This window comes from Myxocyprinus asiaticus, chromosome 19 (genome assembly GCF_019703515.2).
Source record: "Myxocyprinus asiaticus isolate MX2 ecotype Aquarium Trade chromosome 19, UBuf_Myxa_2, whole genome shotgun sequence".
In the NCBI taxonomy this organism is placed as follows: Eukaryota; Metazoa; Chordata; class Actinopteri; order Cypriniformes; family Catostomidae; genus Myxocyprinus; species Myxocyprinus asiaticus.
The window spans coordinates 22,177,069-22,195,817 of record NC_059362.1 but is presented as its reverse complement, the minus strand read 5'-3'; the positions used below and the strand labels follow the sequence as shown (position 1 = coordinate 22,195,817).

The window sequence follows — 18,749 nt, the reverse complement described above, 5'->3', positions numbered from 1 at the left end:
ATATGGCGTCCTCATCCTCAGCGCACAAGGAAACCACAGTGCGGGCCTCAGGGCTAGGATGCAAATGCCCATGTGTAAACTCCAGGGGATAACATCTAGCCGAATCCAGGGAGAGTGACAGAGAGAACCGTAGGTCGGCCTGCCGCTCAACTCCCATCTCCTCGGCCTCCGCGCCTGCCTCTCACGAGTCAAACGGCCGCGTGGCGCTGGCAGAAACGTAGTCTGCACCAGCACTCGGCTTGACCGAATTTCCAAAGGAGGCGAGCCTTTCACAGAGCATCCTGACGTTCATTAAATCACACTGTGGGCAACCCGAACCCTCCAACGAGGCCTCTGTGTGGCAAAAACCCAGACAGGCAATACACGTCATGGGAATCTTCACCAACAATGAACCGCGTGAATGGAGGTAAGCACTTCCTAAATTCCATCCTGTGTTGCCACTCAAAAGTGAGAATAATAATGATCCTTGCTTCGACACGAGTCGTTGGTACAACATGGCCAGACGAGATCGTGCACTGAAGAACACAAAATGCGACTCGATGGTGCAAGCAAGCGCCTTTATGGAGCCTGTGACGTAGCTCCCTAGGGGCGTCGCTTAAGCTCCATCAGCCAATAAATTGGCATGATTGTATAAGGGCTTCAGACAGGGCGTGTCCCAAAGCGATTAAGCAGCTTGAATTCCTATGAAAGGGAACCATGGTTTTAATACAGTTTACTGTATCCACATAGTAACCATGGATTTACTATAGGTTAACCATATTAATTCTTGTGGTTACTATAGTTTTACTGAAACCATAATAACCACAAAATTATGATTTTTATTACCATAGTTTTCATTTTACTGCATTATTACTATGGTTTTACTACGAATATCAAAGTTAAAATATGGTTGCTATACTAAAACCATGGTACATTTATTGTGAGGGAACACAAAACTTACTGCAAGGGCATGCAAAACTATCCTCTAAGGGGCTCTGCACATTCCAGATTATGGGTTAGATAAATTCAACAAAATCTCATGACAACTCTTTATAATTTGTAGGAGACGGCAAAACTGTAAGATATAGTATGAGGTACGCTTTTTATTCCCATTGAGACTAACCAATCAACAAACTGAATTTCAAATTGTAACAATATAGGCATAAATTATGAGCTCGCCTCCTATACAACACTTTTTTTCAAGAAAGAAAACGTCTGTGAACAAATCTGGTAACTCATTCCATATTTATTTAGGCAATACAAATGACTGATGTATGTCTATAGCATGTAATACGCATCTCATTTCAAACCACATTTTCTTACTTTCATGTTACACAAAAGTTATTTTCCTTTTACAATAATGGTTAGGTTTAGGGTTTGGGTAAGGGGTTAGACTTTATGGTTAATTTAAGGGTTAAATGTAAAAATCCTAATAATATTGTTTGAAGATACATTTATTTGTCTCTACGGGAGTAAAAGTTATATGTTTTTCCATAGCCAACTCATAATAATATTTCAACCTGTCATGTGACCAGAGTGGAAAGTCCTTTTTGGTTGCTGAACAATATGGACAAGTTATGTGTGTCAATTTCTTTAATCAATTAACTCATTCATCCTTCACAGAAAAAAAAAGAGGACACATTTTTATTTTAACATAACGTGCATCTAGTAAATGTCTGTCTGCCTCAGAGCCATAATAGCACCATATTAAGTAGAAATTGCATATTAATGCTTTAGTCACATTTTAAGGGACACGGGACAAGTTTCATCATTTACCGGCAAATGCGTCACTGCATGTAACACTACAGCCTTGTGCGTGACATGCTGCTAGCATAAGAGCATGTGTACTGGATCACGACTCCATTCCCCATTCCACACCTGTCTTTAAAATTTGTATATTTAAATAGACAATCTGCAGAGTAATGAGACTTTGACACATTCACGCACCCTACACACATTTTCTATGGCATTAAAGTGAGAACAGAAGGATGTACAGGAAGGATGTAATTGTTGTGAAGCCACACAAACAGGTCAATTAGTCACTGCACAAGCAAAGTGTGGTATTTTCTTCGGTTATCTACAGGGCACATGATCAACCACCATCTGAACGGTCTATTACGACTCACTTGTTTTGATCATTCGACTCATTTGAGTGAAATTGGTTAATGGGTAAAAATCTATGTGTGTCGATCGGTTTTTGCTTCAACCTTTCTGATCTTACCCCAATAAAAAATGCTGTTCAAAACATTTACATAACCTTAAATGTTGTCAGGTTATTAAGCATAATCAGTCTAAGACTCATTTACAGCAATTGGCAAATATCAAAACCAATATTTGAGTTGGAAGCCACAAAAAACACGTCAAAAGTGTTGCCTACACAGTACACTTGTCTGTTTACACTTTTAAAGCAGCCCAGAACTGTTAAACACACACTTGCCCTAGATATGCTTGATGAAATGTTTATCAGTGGATATCAGAGATGCGGACTTGAGACTCATGACTTGAACTCATGTTAAAAATGTTGGCGTCATGTTGCTTCACTTGGCAAATGTTTGAATATTTAAGACTACATTCAGCCAATTCTGACAATCACAATTACTTATTAGTTGACTCAGATTTGAGGGAATGACTCAAAGGTCATTCCATCACAGACAGAGCTTCGCCTGTTGCTGTCAGATGGTCAATGCGTACAGAGATTTGGAAAGTTTCAAATATGTGTGGGGAAAATGTCAGACATAAAAATGAAAAACATCTTTATCTAACCACATGAGACAATGAGCAGCTTCATGTCTGAATGAGTTTGTTCAGCATTATAACTTATAATAAACAGTTGACTTCAGGATCCTAGTAAGTAAAGTAAGGCGAAGACTAAGTTTTAGGTTCAATTAAAGTAAAATTCATTTTAAAACGTTTTTGTATACTATTAGTAATATTTGAAGTTATACTAATAACTTGACTTGAACTCTGTACCCAGAAACATGACACGAGATCTGACTTTGACTTGCAAACTATGACTTGGCCCAATGTCTAGCAGGTAGGGGTGATAGGGGCTAAATGGTTTGCAGACATTAGGGTCAATGGCATGACATTTTTGTCCAGATTTATTACATTATTCAAAAATACATTACAAATGCAATTCACACAAAACAATTACTTGAATACACCTCTTCTATGATGAACATGTTTTCAGTTACTGAGTTCAAAGTCATTTTGATATTTTTCTGGGGCTTAAAGTAAAAAATGTCAAATTGTGTAACCATTCAGAGACAGTAAATAAAATATGTTTCTTTTTCTAAAATAAATTCTTGAAAAAATTTGCAGAATAATTTAATAATTAAAAAATAAATAAATAAATAAATAAATAAAATAAGCAGTGAAAATTTCTATTTAAAAATTTGATGTGTTCAACCAAATAAGTAATTTGGTGAAACCAACATGTAGCTAGATAGAAAGAAAGAAAGAAAGAAAGAAAGAAAACAGTGTGAAGTCCCTTTAGACCCTCAAGACTGTTTGTGAAGTAAAAATTAAATATGAAAAGGCACATTTTATTCTAGTCATTCTTGATTGGTAAAAAAAAAAAAATCTAGAAGAGTGTTGCTGCTTAGTGTAGTCTACATTTATCCGCTTTTATTTATTAACTTCAAGGCCTTGGTAGTTTCACCTTGGCGTAACTCTATAGCAGATAAGGACTGTCCCATCACTTCCAGGCAGGAGATGCTTACTAGTCACCATCAGCAGCTGTGCAAGCTTACCTCTATCACGGAAGAACTCTTTAAATCCGTGCAGACTAACCCGCAAGTATCTCCGAAGGGGGTTTCCACTAACAACTCAGCCTGCAGCACAACACATTCTACCTCTGTTGTTAATCCTCGACTCTCGCTTCCAGAGAAGTTTGACGGATCACACAGTAAGTGTCGAGGATTTCTCTTAAAATGTGAGCTTTTTCTGTCTCAATTAATGTATCCCAATGATGAAGCTCATGTTTCCTTCATTGTATCACTGCTATCAGGAAAAGCACTAGACTGGGCTACGGCAGTTTGGAGTTGTGAAAACATTTTAAAGGGTTCTCACTTTCTAGCTCGTTTAAGGGGAACTTCTATTGAGTTTAATACAGGGTAAGAATTCAGCTGCTGAATTTGCCTTATCCTTCCGCATGCTAGCAGCGCAAACTGTATGGGTGGAGGACACTTTGAAGCTGTTGTTCCATCAGGGGTTAAATCCGGATCTTCAAACAGAACTAGCATGTCATGATGAGGGGAGATCTCTTGATGAATTAATCAAACTCGCCATTCGCCTGGATAACCTGATTAAAGCCCGTTGTCCAGTTAGGTCTCTACAGTCACCTCTCTCTGACATCGCTGCAACCAGTCATCACGAGCCCATGCCAGTGGGTCGTTCTTCTCTCTCCTCCAAGGAACGCTGACTCCGAATGAGTTTATGTATCTACTGCAGACAGTCAGGACATTTACTGGCTGCCTGCCCAACTCGTCCCCCTGCGGTGAGTTTGGAACTTTCAAACTTAATTCGTATTGATCAGTTTTAACTTTCTGTGACTTTGCATGTTCTCAATAGTGAACATCATTTGTCTGCCATTTTCGATTCTGGGGCTGCAGGTAACTTTATTGACCTGGCTCACACCATGAATCTAAAACTGTTTTTTGTTCCTTGTGTCCCTCCTTTACATGTTACAGCACTAGACAGACAACCCCTGGGCTCTGGCAAAATTCAACAGATCACCCAACCTATTCGTCTTCAAGTAGGACTCTTTCATCATGAAGAGATTCAGTTCCTAGTCACTCACTCTCCTAAGAACCCGATTGTTCTTGGCCTGCCGTGGTTGAGACTTCACAACCCTGAGATCTCCTGGAGAGATGGACAAATCACTAAGAGTACTTCCTGTTTCCAATCTTGCCTCAACCTTCCTGAACCCATCTCTCTCCCTCCTATATGCACCACGAAGATCCTCACTGAGAAGGAGATTTCAATCCTACCCCATTGTTATTTGGATCTCCAGGAGGCATTCAGCAAATTAAAGGCTACAAAGCTTCCCCCTCACTGTTCCTGTGACTGTGCCATTGACCTTCTGCCAGGCGACTCTCCTCAACACGGACGGATATACCCCTTATCTGAACCTGAGACTAAAGCCATGGAGGAGTACATTTCGGAATCCCTTGAAAAGGGATTCATTCGCCCTTCCACTTCTCCTGCTTCTGCTGCTTTCTTCTTCGTAGGAAAGAAGGATGAGGGTCTTCGTCCATGCATAGACTACCGAGGCCTGAACTCAGTTACTATCAAGTATCGCTATCCCATCCCTCTGGTACCAGCAGCTTAGAGCAGTTAAGAAGCGCCAAGATCTACACCAAGCTAGATCTTCGTAACGCCTGCAATTTAATCCAAATCCGGGAGAGGGATGAATGGAAGACAGCCTTTTCTACACACACTGGCCACTACGAATACCAGGTAATGCCTTTTGGACTTTCCAATAGTCCATCTGTGTTCCAAGCCTTTATTAATGACATTTTTCATGATCTTATTGGCAAATGGGCCTCATTCAACATCAACTACATGCCAAGATGGTGAAATGTGAGTTTCACCAGTCGACCATCTCTTTCCTGGGGTATGTCATCTCCCCCGAGGGGGTCACCATGGACTCTTCCAAGGTACAAGCCGTATTGCAGTGGCCACTACCGGTGTCTGTCAAGGAACTACAGCGCTTCCTTGGTTTTGCTAATTTCTACAGACTGTTCATCCGAGGTTTCAGCTCGGTGGCTTCCCCACTCACCTCATTGCTCCGTGGTAAAGCCCAGAAACTATACTGGACATCTCCTGCCCGTCAAGCCTTCGATGACCTCAAACGTTGCTGCACTACTGCCCCCATTCTCCATCCTGACCCCACTCGACCCTTCGTGCTGGAAGTTGATGCCTCGGACTCAGGAGTAAGTGCGGTACTCTCCCAACGATAAGGATCTCCTACCAAACTCCATCCCTGTGCCTTCTACTCACGCTTAGAGAAATTACGATGTCGGCAACCGTGAACTTTTAGCCATGAAGGTGGCTTTTGAGGAGTGGAGACACTGGCTGGAGGGAGCTCGTCATCCTTTTCTGGTGATCACAGATCATCGCAACCTGGAGTACATTCAGTCTGCCAAATGCTTAAATCCTCGTCAAGCTCAATGGTCTCTTCTTCTCCAGGTTTGATTTCACCATCACCTTTCGACCTGGCACCAAGAACACCAAAGCTGACGCTCTGTCCCGCATTTATGGGTCCTCTACTGGCAACAACCCTGAGACTTCCATTATCCCACCTACTCTCATTGTCGCTCCTGTACAATGGGACATAATGGCTGACATCACCCAAGCTCAGAACCAAGAATCCACTCCTGCTGTCTGCCCTCCAGATAAGCTCCTTACCCAACAGAGTTCTACAGTGGGTTCATGACTCGGTCTGCTCGGGACATACAGGCACTCAAGCTACTTGCAGGTTACTGCAAAACAGGTTTTGGTGGGAGAACCTAGCAACAGAGGTCGCTGACTATGTAAAAAGATGTGTGCCACCTCTAAATCTATTCGACAGCTCCCGTCTGGTCACCTTCAGCCTCTACCTGTTCCTCGACGTCCTTGGTCCCATATCGCCGTAGATTTCGTCATGGATCTACACAAATCTCAAGGTTTTACTACCATCTTAACCGTGGTGGACTGCTTCTCTAAGGCCTGTAGATTCATCCCTCTGCCCAAGCTCCCATCATCTATGGAATGTGCTGAGAACCTGTTTCAATACGTCTTCCCCTTTTATGGCATACCCGAAGACACTGTCTCCGACCGGGGTCCCCAATTCACCTCCCGAGTCTGGTCAGCCTTCTTCAATGTGAGTCTAACCTCTGGTTACCATCCTCAATCCAACGGTCAAGCCAAAAGTCTTAATCAGGACCATGGTAAATTCCTCCAGGCCTAATGTCAAGTCAACCAGCACGACTGGAGCTGTTTCCTGCCCTGGGCAGAATATGCTTGGAACTCTCTGTTCAAACCAGCTACCGGAACCACGCTTTTCAAGTGCATCCTAGGTTTTCAACCCCCACTCTTTCCCTGGTCCGGGGAGCCATCCGATGTACCTGCAGTCGACAACTGGATGCAGCGCAGCGAGGCTATCTGGGATCAAGCTCACATCCACTTACAGCATGCTATTCACTGACAGAGTGAACAGGCCAATCTCCATTGGCGCCCTTGCCCTAACTATGCCCCTGGACAATGGGTTTTGCTATCTACTCGAGATCTTCTGTTACACCTGCGGCGCCTGCTACCTCTTCTGTACGCTGTCAGAGGTCGCCATCCCCTGAGTATTAACATCTCATGAACTAAATTTCCCATAATCCTCCGCTCATACTGATTACTCTCACATCTGTTTCACATTAACCCTGGTTATTTAAGTTCCGTTTTCTCGTATTCAGTGCGAAGTCTTGTTTGCCTTGTCAACATTTCTGAGCCTTATTTACCCATCCTGATTTCCCTGCGATTTGTATCCTGCTTGTTTCCCAGCCAGCTTGTGAGATTTTGTGGATTTATTGCCTGTTTACCAGATTACCCCTCTGCCTATCGGATTTACTTGGTTTGCCTTTCTGGACTGTCTACCTGTGTACCGAACCCTTGCCTGCCTTTTGTTTACTATTACTTGCCTTTTTGTTTTCCATTTTATTTTGCTACTTTGTTTTACTATTTATACTGTTATTAAAACTGCACATGGATCTTAACACCTCGCTACAAATGGTTTGCTATTATTGATAAAGAGAATAAAAATAATTAAAATCAAATGCAAATAGTTGTTCTAACTGGCATTAGGATTAATCAGTTTTTTAAATGGTTTGTCAATGTACACATGCGTCAGATGGACTATGAGCAGATGTACACATTTAAAGCTTGCACTAGACAGATTTTTGCCCAATCAAACGCTCTCTAGAATAGGAAATGTTCCTTCCCATAATAACACATGCAACTGACTAGAAAGTAACAAATCATCATTCATTGTTGTGACATAACAAAAGCCTATCAGCTACTTAAAGGTGCGGTAAGCTATTTATTTTTTTCATGGAAAGGTATGCAAAAATGTCCTACTCCCTGAAAGATATTACTGAAATAAGTGTCCTGAGATATCTCACCTGTCTCTGTGACAGCTGTAGACTGTAAACAGCAAACAAATGTATCCACGGTTCACTAAAGCTCATTTTGGATTTCGGGGTTTTGGAAAGAGGGGGCGTGGCTAATCCAACGACTCAGTCTCGTGGAAGTAGAATGGCTGAAATCGCTTACAGAACTTTTAAAAAGGGGACAAGCCCTTTGATATGTCCCGCCCAAACTTCCTGTTTCAACAGGAAATACACTCAGTATACAGTATCACTTTTCATTCTGATGTGTAGAACTGGTTCAAAACTTTGTTTAATATTCCAGAGATATGGAATTACTCCTATTCAGTTTATTGAATAGTTTTTCTTGGGGAAGTTTTACATTCATAACAGTGAGTAACATAACATTAAACCTTTGCTATTGTTGTTTCAAAGAGGATTTTAGAATTATTGTGAGTCTCTTAAATATCAAGGCAGGAGAGAATAATTTAATGCATATGGCTGTAGCTTGTAAGATTGCTTATATTTATTGATATAGCAACATATAGTGATTTTTATACCTGCAGAAGTGTGACTGTGTATTTTATAAATATTTTTGTGAATATATAGCGGCATGTTCTTTCTATACATTTTACTGTGTTCTAAGCACCTGCCTGTAACTATCCATGTGTCTAAATCATGTTTATTTGTTCTCTAAAGTTATTATATGTGCGCTTTGTTTTTTAGAGGTTCTTGCCCCATCAGTCTGCACTTGCTTACGTCACCAAAGTCTGCACTCAGAGGAAGACCGCCAGGGTGGATGGTGCCATTTGGGACAGGGATTTTTCATGCAATTATCTTATCAGCCAATCGTGTGGCAGCAGTGCAATGCATAAAATCAAGCAGATATGGGCCAGGAGCTTCAGTTAATATTTACATCAACCATCAGAAAGAGAAAAAATGTGATGTCAGTGATTTCGACCGTAGCACGATTGTTGGTGCCAGACAGGCTAGTTTGAGCATTTCTGTAACAGATGATCTCTTGAGATTTTCATGCACAACAGTCTCTACAGTTTACTCAGAATGGTGCCAAAAATAAAAAACTTCCAGTGAGCAGCAGTTCTGGGGATGGAAACTCCTTGTTGATAAGAGAGGTCATCGGAGAATGGCCATGGCAGCATTTCCCAAAAGCATCACAAGCTTAAGTTGATCGTAGAGACCATTGGCACCAATGGTTTATACGATCTATTTAGGCTTATGATGCTTTTGGGAAATGCTGCCCAGACTGGTTCAAGCTGACAGGAATGCTACGGTAACTCAGATAACCACTCCGTACAATTGTAGAATAGCATCTCAGAATGCACAACATGTCGAGCCTTGAGGCACATGGGCTACAACAGCAGAAGATCACGACGAAGGCATTTTATTAAGACCACAGTGTTTTTAAAAAGTGCTCAGTGAGTGTGTCAACTAAAAAAATAAAAAAATAATTAAAAAAAACTGCAACTGTGTCTTCAAGAAGCCGTGTCAAATTAAAAAGACAATTTCCAACTGTTTTTGAATGGAATTGAACGTGTTCTGTGTGAATGGCCACTTAAAGTTCATGTAAGTCTGAGATTGGAGAAGACTGACAGAGCTCTTAAAGAGATCCAAACTCATTGAGAAGGTAAGAAAACCCAGATTGTACAAGCACCATATGGTGATGTTCTCGACTGGATGTAATGTCTCCCATATTTTACCTGGAAACCTTTGAGGGCGGAAAATGGAGCTACATCTCTGTTTAATGTGGCGGTAATCCAGGGATAAGCCTGAAAAGTTCCACACCCTGCCTTACAATGGCCCATATCACTGTAACTCAACAGGCCCAACCAGTTAGAAGGAAGCCAGGCATATTGAGGGCGAACAGGGTTAGCATGTTTAATGTTATGCCATTCACTGTTGTCGCTATAGTAACTGGCCATGGGTGTGTCATAGTTGCATGTTAGAGGGAAAGGTAGCTGTTTATGATCATAGATGATAAGACTGTTTAATATGAGCAGTCTGTCTCCAGTGCAAATCTTTCTGTGCATCAGCTGTAACTGTAACCATGGTTACACTGTCAGGCAAAGGATGCAGGACAAGAACACTCTTGTTTCTTAGTGACAATTGGTTACAAATTAACTCTGAAGATCATTTAGCAAAACATTGGTCTGAAAATAATGTGGAAATATTTATTAGCCATTTGACTGCTGCATTGTGTTCTAATATTTTGTGGAGATTTTGGCTATTATTAATAGATGGGGTCAACCAAGGACTCACCGATCTAAGCTGGAGGTCATTTTTGTAGTGTGTTCAGGGTCGCAGTTGTAGAGAGAGGACCTTTAAGCGTGAGGTAGACATTTGTACATTAACCTGGGTAACACAAAAGGGCAAAACAACCCCAGAATTTAGTTTATGTAATTAGAAATGCATTTATTAAAAGAGACAGTTCACCCAAAAAATCTGTCATCATTTATTCACCCTCTTCCATGGAAAACAAAAGGAGATGTTAGGCAGAATGTTAGCCTCAGTCACCATTCACTTTTATTGTATGGAAGAAAAAAAAAGATGCAATTAATGTGAATGGTGACTGAGGCTATTCTGCAGATAATCTTTTTTTGTGTTACATAGTAGAAAGTCATAAGGGTGTGGAACAACATGAGGGTGAGTAAATAGTCGTGTTTCCACTATGGCCAAATGAGGGTGTGCTAGTGCGTGCCAGGGCCAGTTGAGTTCCAACTGTCAATTCCGGGGCTTCATCGTGCCTCCTCAAGGCTTCCTCTGGGCCAATGACCAGTGGCCTTAGAGTCCAGAGTCCAGAGTCGGATACCTCAGCTTGAGTTTCCCTCTTGCTTGTGAAATGGGCGGAGTGTGTGACATTGGCACCAGGGTGGTGTATTAAGGGTGGGTTGTAGGGCAATGCTACAGGGCTATTGGGCCGATGGTGGGAATGCAGATCGATGCTGGATCTCGCGGCTCGAGGTCCGAGGCCATTGGCCCCGGCTGACCAGCTGATAGCCCTGGCTCGCACTGGCCCAATGGTGGAAAAGCAGCTAATGATGTCAGAATTTTCATGATTGGGTTAACTATCCCTTTAAACTGTCAGTTATCATGAAGAAATGGCAACTGTTTCACTTACTATTTTTAAAATATAGTAGGCAGTATAGAGTATATACTACACAGTATTAAAGTAGTAAGCTAGTATTCCATTCTGAATATAGCCACTCTCTTTCTTTCTCTCCTCTACCGCATTTATACTTCTGCTTTAGCTTTTATACTACTCTGGTTTATGGCATTCGGTATTGTGGAACTACTAATATTTTTGACTGCTGTATGATCAATTGCTGGTGCTTTTCCTCATTTGTGAGTCGCTTTGGATTAAAGCGTCTGCTAAATGATTAAATGTAATTGTAATTAATAATGTCACATGAGGAAACAACACAACTCAATGATTCATTCAAAAGCAAACTTACCTCCAGGCATGCTTGCTCTAAGGAAGGAAGAGAAGCCTGCCAACGGATTTAGGGTGAGGGCAGTCGGTGGGCAAGATAGAAGTTGTGTGTATATTGATGTTTTTTGTGTATAGGGTCTCTGAGAGAACCTAAAGATCAAGGTTTAAAATCCCGCTGTGGGTCCCTGTGGGGAGTGGGTGCTTTCCGTCGGGTGTGAGACTGGAGGTACCACATGTTAGCACAAGCCACTTCCTGAGAAAAAACAGAGAGAGGGCACTGGTTATCAATTTGTGATTAAAAATGTTACATATTTTTGGGTGGGTCAGGGAAATGCCAAGCTCAGTGTGGTGACTTGAATGAGATAAAAGCATCATTCTAACCTAATGAACTTTTGCAGGCGTGACCTAAGCTTGAGAAGGGTAACAGCTCTACGGTTAACCAATTATAATGGTAAACATTCTGCAATGCTGAACATAAAACCACCATGTAGGCCTACAACCATCATTTACATTTCAAACATGATGACTTAATTGAAGTAAAAAAATGAGAAATGTTACTTAAGTAACAGTTCTATCCATGGTCAAATGTTTCAGTACCCTGAAATAGCAGACTGATCTAACAAAATTATTGGAAATAGTAGGCTGACATTTCTTTAGCTAAAATTGATCTATGCTGGCCTGAAATTCGAAACGATGACCCCAGCGGCCAAAGCGGTAAGAGTTGTTGGGCGTATGGGCCAGTGTGAGCTCCATTTCCAGGTGAAATGTCCACGGAGGGGCGCCAAAAGCGAGTTGTGAAGAGAGTTGTTTTCAGCTGTACATGATGTAATACAGTGAAGAGGAATGCATGTTTTATGAACTGTACCCCCAAACCCCGACCTTAAACCTAACCATCAGTGGAGCAAAAATGTAATGTTGGGGGGGGGGAATGCAACCTCCAACACAGGATTCGAACCTGGATCTCCCAAGCTGCTGACACAATACGCTTCCAGTCACACCACAAGGGAAGGTAAACACACTGGAGCTGATGCAAAAATGTAATTTGGGAGATGACGTTTGTCAGTGAGTTGGCATAATGGGGTCGATTCTAGAGTACTGGATCTCTTGGATACAACGTGCCGACTTTCCTTGTGATCATGTGGAAATCGACCCCATTCTGCTGAGTTACTGACAAGCGCCATCTTCAATCATACATTTTTGCATCACTTCAAACTAGAGCTGTCAGAATGAACGCGTTAATTGCATGCGATTAATTAAATTTTTCTTAATCACGATTAACGCATTTACCATTAATACAGCATAAAAAAGCATAAACACTTGTTGGGAGGGCGGAACCTTTGTAATGTGTCCATGTGTCCGCCCAGAGTCATTATACTGACGCACACACCACAACTACTCTTCACTGTCAGTGATAAAATGATGGAGAATGGACCTCTTAGCACTATTATTTGATGTACAAAACAAGCCCAGATAGGACTTGTGATAGAAATCAAGTAGTTTCAGCACATTTTAATTACCACTGAAGCATGCCAAGTCTTAACTATCACTCCACTTTTCCCGTAGACTTCAAAGTGCCGCTGGACGCTGGCGTTGACGCTCTGACAAGAATCATGAGAATCATCGCAGCTTCACTATTGCTGTAACAAAGTGGATAGTCACAGTCTATTGGCAGATTAATATTGTGGAGGATGAGAGTTTAAGAGATTTAATGCCCATTACAATGAATACTAAACCTATGGGGACTAAAGCATCTTTACACAGCAAGGGTGGCACAGAAGCTGCATCTGAAGTGCCAATTATGTGTATTTTCACACAGCAGGAATAAATGCATATGCACAGCAGTTGCAAATGCGTAAATATTGTTATGAGATGAATATTTTAAATGTAAAACTATGAATCTAGAAATATGAAATGAATGAAAGTATGAATGATTACTCAACCTATGGGGACTAATTCTTTCAAGTCAACCTCTCAATTAGATTTGGGAAACGTTTAATGTTACTTGAATAGGTGATATTTCTACCTTTATACTGTGGAAGGCTTTGTTTGGAAAATGTTAATAAAGCATTATATTGTTGCATATTGTTTTGTTTTCTTTCTTAAGATAGAAATAAATGCATTTTGACAGGAAAATAAGTATATATTGTGTCAAATGTCAGCATTTTCAAAATCTGTGATTAATCACGATTAACCACAAAAAATATGCGATTAATCGCAATTTAAAAAAAAATATCGATTGACAGCCCTACTTTAAATGTGTTTCCCCTTTCCAGTGGCACTACAGATAGCATGTTGCATGGCCCCAGAGACATGGTCCCATGGGAAACAGGAAGTAATTGCATTCACATAAATAATGATGAGCACGATTCAGAGCTTGCATTTTGCTTCTTAGATCACATTTTTACTTTACTGAAGTTTAGGCTTAGGGTTAGGGTGTGGGTTAATAAAATATGCATTCCTGTTTACTGTATTACATCATTTACAACTAAAAATACAACTTGCTTTACAACTCACTTTGGTGCCAATCTGTGGACATTCATCCAGAAACTAGAGCTCACACGTGGCCATAATTCAACAACACTTCCAACAACACAATCCAAGGCTTCCACCACTGGGGGCAGTGGTTAGAATTTTCAGTGAGCACAGACCGATTTTAGCTGAAGGACTCTCAACCTACTGTTGCTGAATTCAACATGAGATCAGTCTGCTCCTTTAAAACACAGTATGGCTTTGCATGGATAGTCAACTTTTTTATAATTTCAGGCTATTTCAGGCATAATACATATAAACAACAACAACAAAAACTTTAGTTCCAAAACTAAATTCTGATTAGATAAGCCATGTTTGAAGCTGACACCTATGACACATCGATTGAATTCTCTAGGCTATTAATAAGCTAACTAAATTTTTCATTGTGATTATTATTATTATTAATTTAATTATTTATTTAACTTACTGTTTTATCATATTGCTGTTGCATGTTTGCATTGTGTCTAAAATCGGACCTTTACCATGGTAAAATTTGCTGTAATGGACAGCCTCAAAAGGCTTATTGCTTTTAATAAGCAGACACTTTTATCCAAAGTACACTTATTACAGGGACAATCCTCCTGGAGATACCTGAGGTTAAGTGTCCACACATTTGACTTAAAGTGTACATTAATAAATATATCTTCCATTCCTCCTAGTCTCCATGCACCGCATTTAACACTGAATATACAGTAGCTAGATGTAAGTCTTACTTTACCACTAAGTGTGGTAAAATAAGGATGAGAATTTGTCCAATAATGTAGAACACCCTAAAGCACAGAAGCAGTAAAAGTGTGCTAGTTAAAATATAATGTTTTATTACACTGACAAGACGCAAGATGTCTAAGGAAAAGCATGTGTCATAAAGGAACACACCACTTAGGGCATATCTATATTTAGCAATGGTGGTGTGGTATGTCCTTCACATCATACCTATCAAGTATCAATGTCTTGAAAAGGGAGACTGCAATAATCAATGGGCAACCTCTGAATGTAGAGGGCAGCATCCTGTTCTTCTCAGACAGTCAGAAAATGAATAACAGGGTTCCTACACTTTTTGACCTATGGATTTCCATTTTCCTTCTATCTATTTGTGATAAGTGGCAAGGATTTTTTAAAATCATCCAAATTCAGACTGAATCGCTAATGAATAATTCAGACTGATTTACCAACTGGTTTGACTGATTCACTGAAAAGATTTGCTTAAAAGTCAGACACTAATATGGCTTATGTTGTCCTCTACACAAGAGCAATATTTAGCCTATGAAATATTTTAATGCAAATCATAAAATAAATTATATTCTTTGTAATAGACATTTGCATTACCTTTCTATTACTTTTAATATTTTATTTTAATATTCACTTTTCCAGGCCTGGAAATACATTTTTTAAAATTCCCCTGATATTTCCAGGTGTCATTGGAACCCTGTGATAAGTTTGTGTGAAGCCCATGTAAAAATTCATACAACTTCACAAACAAGGGAAGCTGCTATTTTGCAAGTTCAGTCCTCTTGGGTCAAAGTGTATGTGTCTGCTCTATCAAGATATCAAGAGTACAAAAGCTCATAGAAAGTCTATTGACTGTTGGATAATGCCTTTAAATGTGCAACATTTAGTCTCATAACAGCACATGACAGTTAAAAATTCCCAGATCTGTAAAGCTATGTTTTTGCATATTGCAGAGAAAAGCCTTTACGACAAGCTTTCAGAAGCACAACACCTGCACTCATTAGCACTCATAAAATAGAGCCCATTATGATAGAACAGATTACTGCTTTTGTCTGCTTGCCAAAACAATCAGTTGTTCTTGTTTACAAGCTTGTCCTTGATGGGCATTTCAAAGGTCGATAAAAGGGAATGACAATAGCAAGGAGATTAGCCAAATACTAGCAGTTACCATGACTTATTAGTTACTACACGGTATGAGCTACAGTTCTGGCGTTGGTTCATTTTCATATGACATACATCCATGAAGAAGCATGAGCGTGCATACCTAAATGCACCCACACATTCTTTTGAGTTCAAATAATTTCACACGCAACTGCCTAAGCTGGCTTTTAAAATAGGATCAACTAAAATGTCATGAACAAATGTTTTCCCATAAACACAAATATGGACATACAGTGCAGTGCAAAAAGTTTTAGGCAGTCTTAAAAAAAATTAGTGAGGATGTTGTCAATTAACTTCATACAAAGTGCAGTAAACATAAAAAACTACATCAATAATTGGTGTGACCATCCTATGCCTCTAAAATAGCATTAATTCTCCTATTTACTCTTGCGCACAGTTTTCCAAGGTTGTTGACAGATAGGTTGTTCCATGCATCTTGGAGAAATTGCCACAAATCTATGCATTTAGGCTGTCTCTGTTGCTTCTGTCTCTTCATGTCTTCCCAGACTGACTGAATGATTTTGAGATCTGGCTCTGTGGGTTAAATACCATCTTTTGCAGGACTCCTTATGCAACTTCTATTCTGTTCTATCTCTAAAAGGAATGTTTGGAATCAAAAATTATTTTTTCCAATTGAAGCAGAAGATATAACATTTTCTTATGTCATCCTCATCTGTGCACATGATTGAAGCATGCACCTGCCATTGAATGTACTAATAGAGTATCACAAAGCAGTCGTAGAGCGCATGCGTCGAACACGTTAATATTCGCTCACGGATAAAAGATTATACTTTGAAAGGCAATGCGGTCGACCGGGCGCATTCCGATCCAGAACGTGGAAAAACAAAGTATACCCGAGTCTTTAGTCTCATTAAACGTTACAAATCAATTGTTTAAAAACAAAGAAGCCCTTAATGAAGGCATAGCTTGCTTAAGCAATTAGCACAGCCAAACTAGCCGCAAAGTAATGGGGGAAAAAATACTGTAATATTTTACAGTATCACAATATTTCACCTACAATACTGTATTTGATATTCTAATACCAAGAATCAATAATTTTAGTTATATTTTTCACATTAATATTTTAGTGGATAAAAAGACAATTATTTTTATTTGACCAAAATGCTAACTCAAAACGAGCTAAAAATATACTTCTATAACTTGTTTAATTTGTAAGGTTGTCCACACAGATCCTCCAAACATCTAGGACTGCAAGTATTTTCATGTAATGATAAAAACACACTGGAACCAAGGTATGTTATTGCCTTAAAAACGTTGTTTTTGCCAATGTTATGGCTCTACGATTAAGTAAAGCAGGTTCACAACAAGTTCAGGACTTGTTGCACAAAACATCAAAATACAATGAAGATGAATGAGACAGTCATATATCCTAATTTGAATCACAATAAACTAATCATAAACATTAGCAATATTATCTTATTGTTACCCAGATATTAATATCACTAGGTCCCTGATGATTTCCACCCCTACACAGCTGAAATGCAGACGCAGTGGTGACACAAACTCATTATGGGACTTTTCCACTGCACGGTACAGCTCAACTCGACTCGACTCTGTTCGCTTTTTGGGGGTTTTCCACTGTGGATAGTACCTGGTACCTGGTAGTTTTTTTAGTACCATCTCAGTCGAGGTTCCAAGCGAGCCGAACCAATACTAAATGTGATGTCAAAACCCTGCAGATCACTGATTGGTCAGAGAGAATCGTCACTACCAGCGTCACTGGATTTGTGACACGGGACATCAACCCGCTAGTTTTTAGCAACAGCGATAGCAGCATCATTTGTTCACGAGACTTTCGAATTGTAAAAAGAAATGGCTGTGCGCAAAACCACGCCGTGGTCAATAAACCAGGTGCAGACATTCCTCTCGTTAGTGACGAACGAAACGACGCAAAACGAGAAAGTCTTTCAGGAAGTGTCTCAGCTGTTGGACGCACACGGCTACCACCGGACCTACCAACAGTGTAGGGAAAAGTTAACTTTGACTACAGAAAGTGACTACAGAACCATCAAGGACCACAACAGCTGGAGTGGTTCAAACAGAAGAAAGTGGAAGTGGTTTGACTAAATTGGCGCTATCTATGGCAATAGACCGGCGAGCAATGGGAGGGAGAGTGCCCTGGACTTGGCATTGTTGGAGTCCACGATGGAGGATGGTACATTTTGTTACGTTAACTCTATATTCTGCTTGAAAGCTTCACTTTATTTAGTTGACCAGCTACTGGAAAGCTTGCTTCTAAAACAACCAGGCCAATTTAACTGTTACACTTGTGTAAAATCACCATGCAACAAATGCTTTATGCAGCACAATGAGCTAGTAGCTAACAGCTAACGGTCGTGTTATTGTTTATGGTCAGTAATGTTTGTGTCGCGTTTAAGATGATGTCACAGCAGTAGAGGCAGCGCAACTATGACGATCAGTCTATAATCCCATCCACGTTGAGGCGGCACTAAACTGCAGTGGAAAAGCAAGCTCAGAAAAGTAAAGTCGAGTCGAACCATAATGTGCAGTGGAAAAGTGCCATAGACTCAACAGTAAACAAAATGATTAGTGCACTATGGTCCATGGTGCCGAGAGGTGTGGTGCTGGCTTGTTTCCTAGGAGAAAACAAGTGGTTTAAGTGGGCAGAGCGTTGGCAAAAGAAAACATGATTAGCAAAAGAAAGGTGTTGTCCTTCTCTCTCTTTCACACCCTTCGTTTTAGTTTGAGTCTCTTGTCACATGCATGTTATGAAGTCTGGTCACGCCCCGCAGCACACTAGTCATGTC

At 40.3% G+C, this 18,749-nt stretch overlaps 1 protein-coding gene across 1 annotated transcript in view; it reads right to left on the bottom strand.

The window, feature by feature from the left end:
• Positions 1–18,749, bottom strand: part of LOC127409862 (circadian locomoter output cycles protein kaput-like) — an 88,630-nt gene that overhangs the window by 37,390 nt on the left and 32,491 nt on the right. The window contains exons 6-7 of the mRNA XM_051644771.1: positions 11,564–11,794; positions 10,371–10,463 (exon numbers count right to left, since the gene is read on the bottom strand). Of these exons, the coding sequence (XP_051500731.1) occupies positions 10,371–10,390 (20 nt within the window). The 5' untranslated portion in view covers positions 10,391–10,463; positions 11,564–11,794. The remainder of the gene's footprint in view (positions 1–10,370; positions 10,464–11,563; positions 11,795–18,749) is intronic.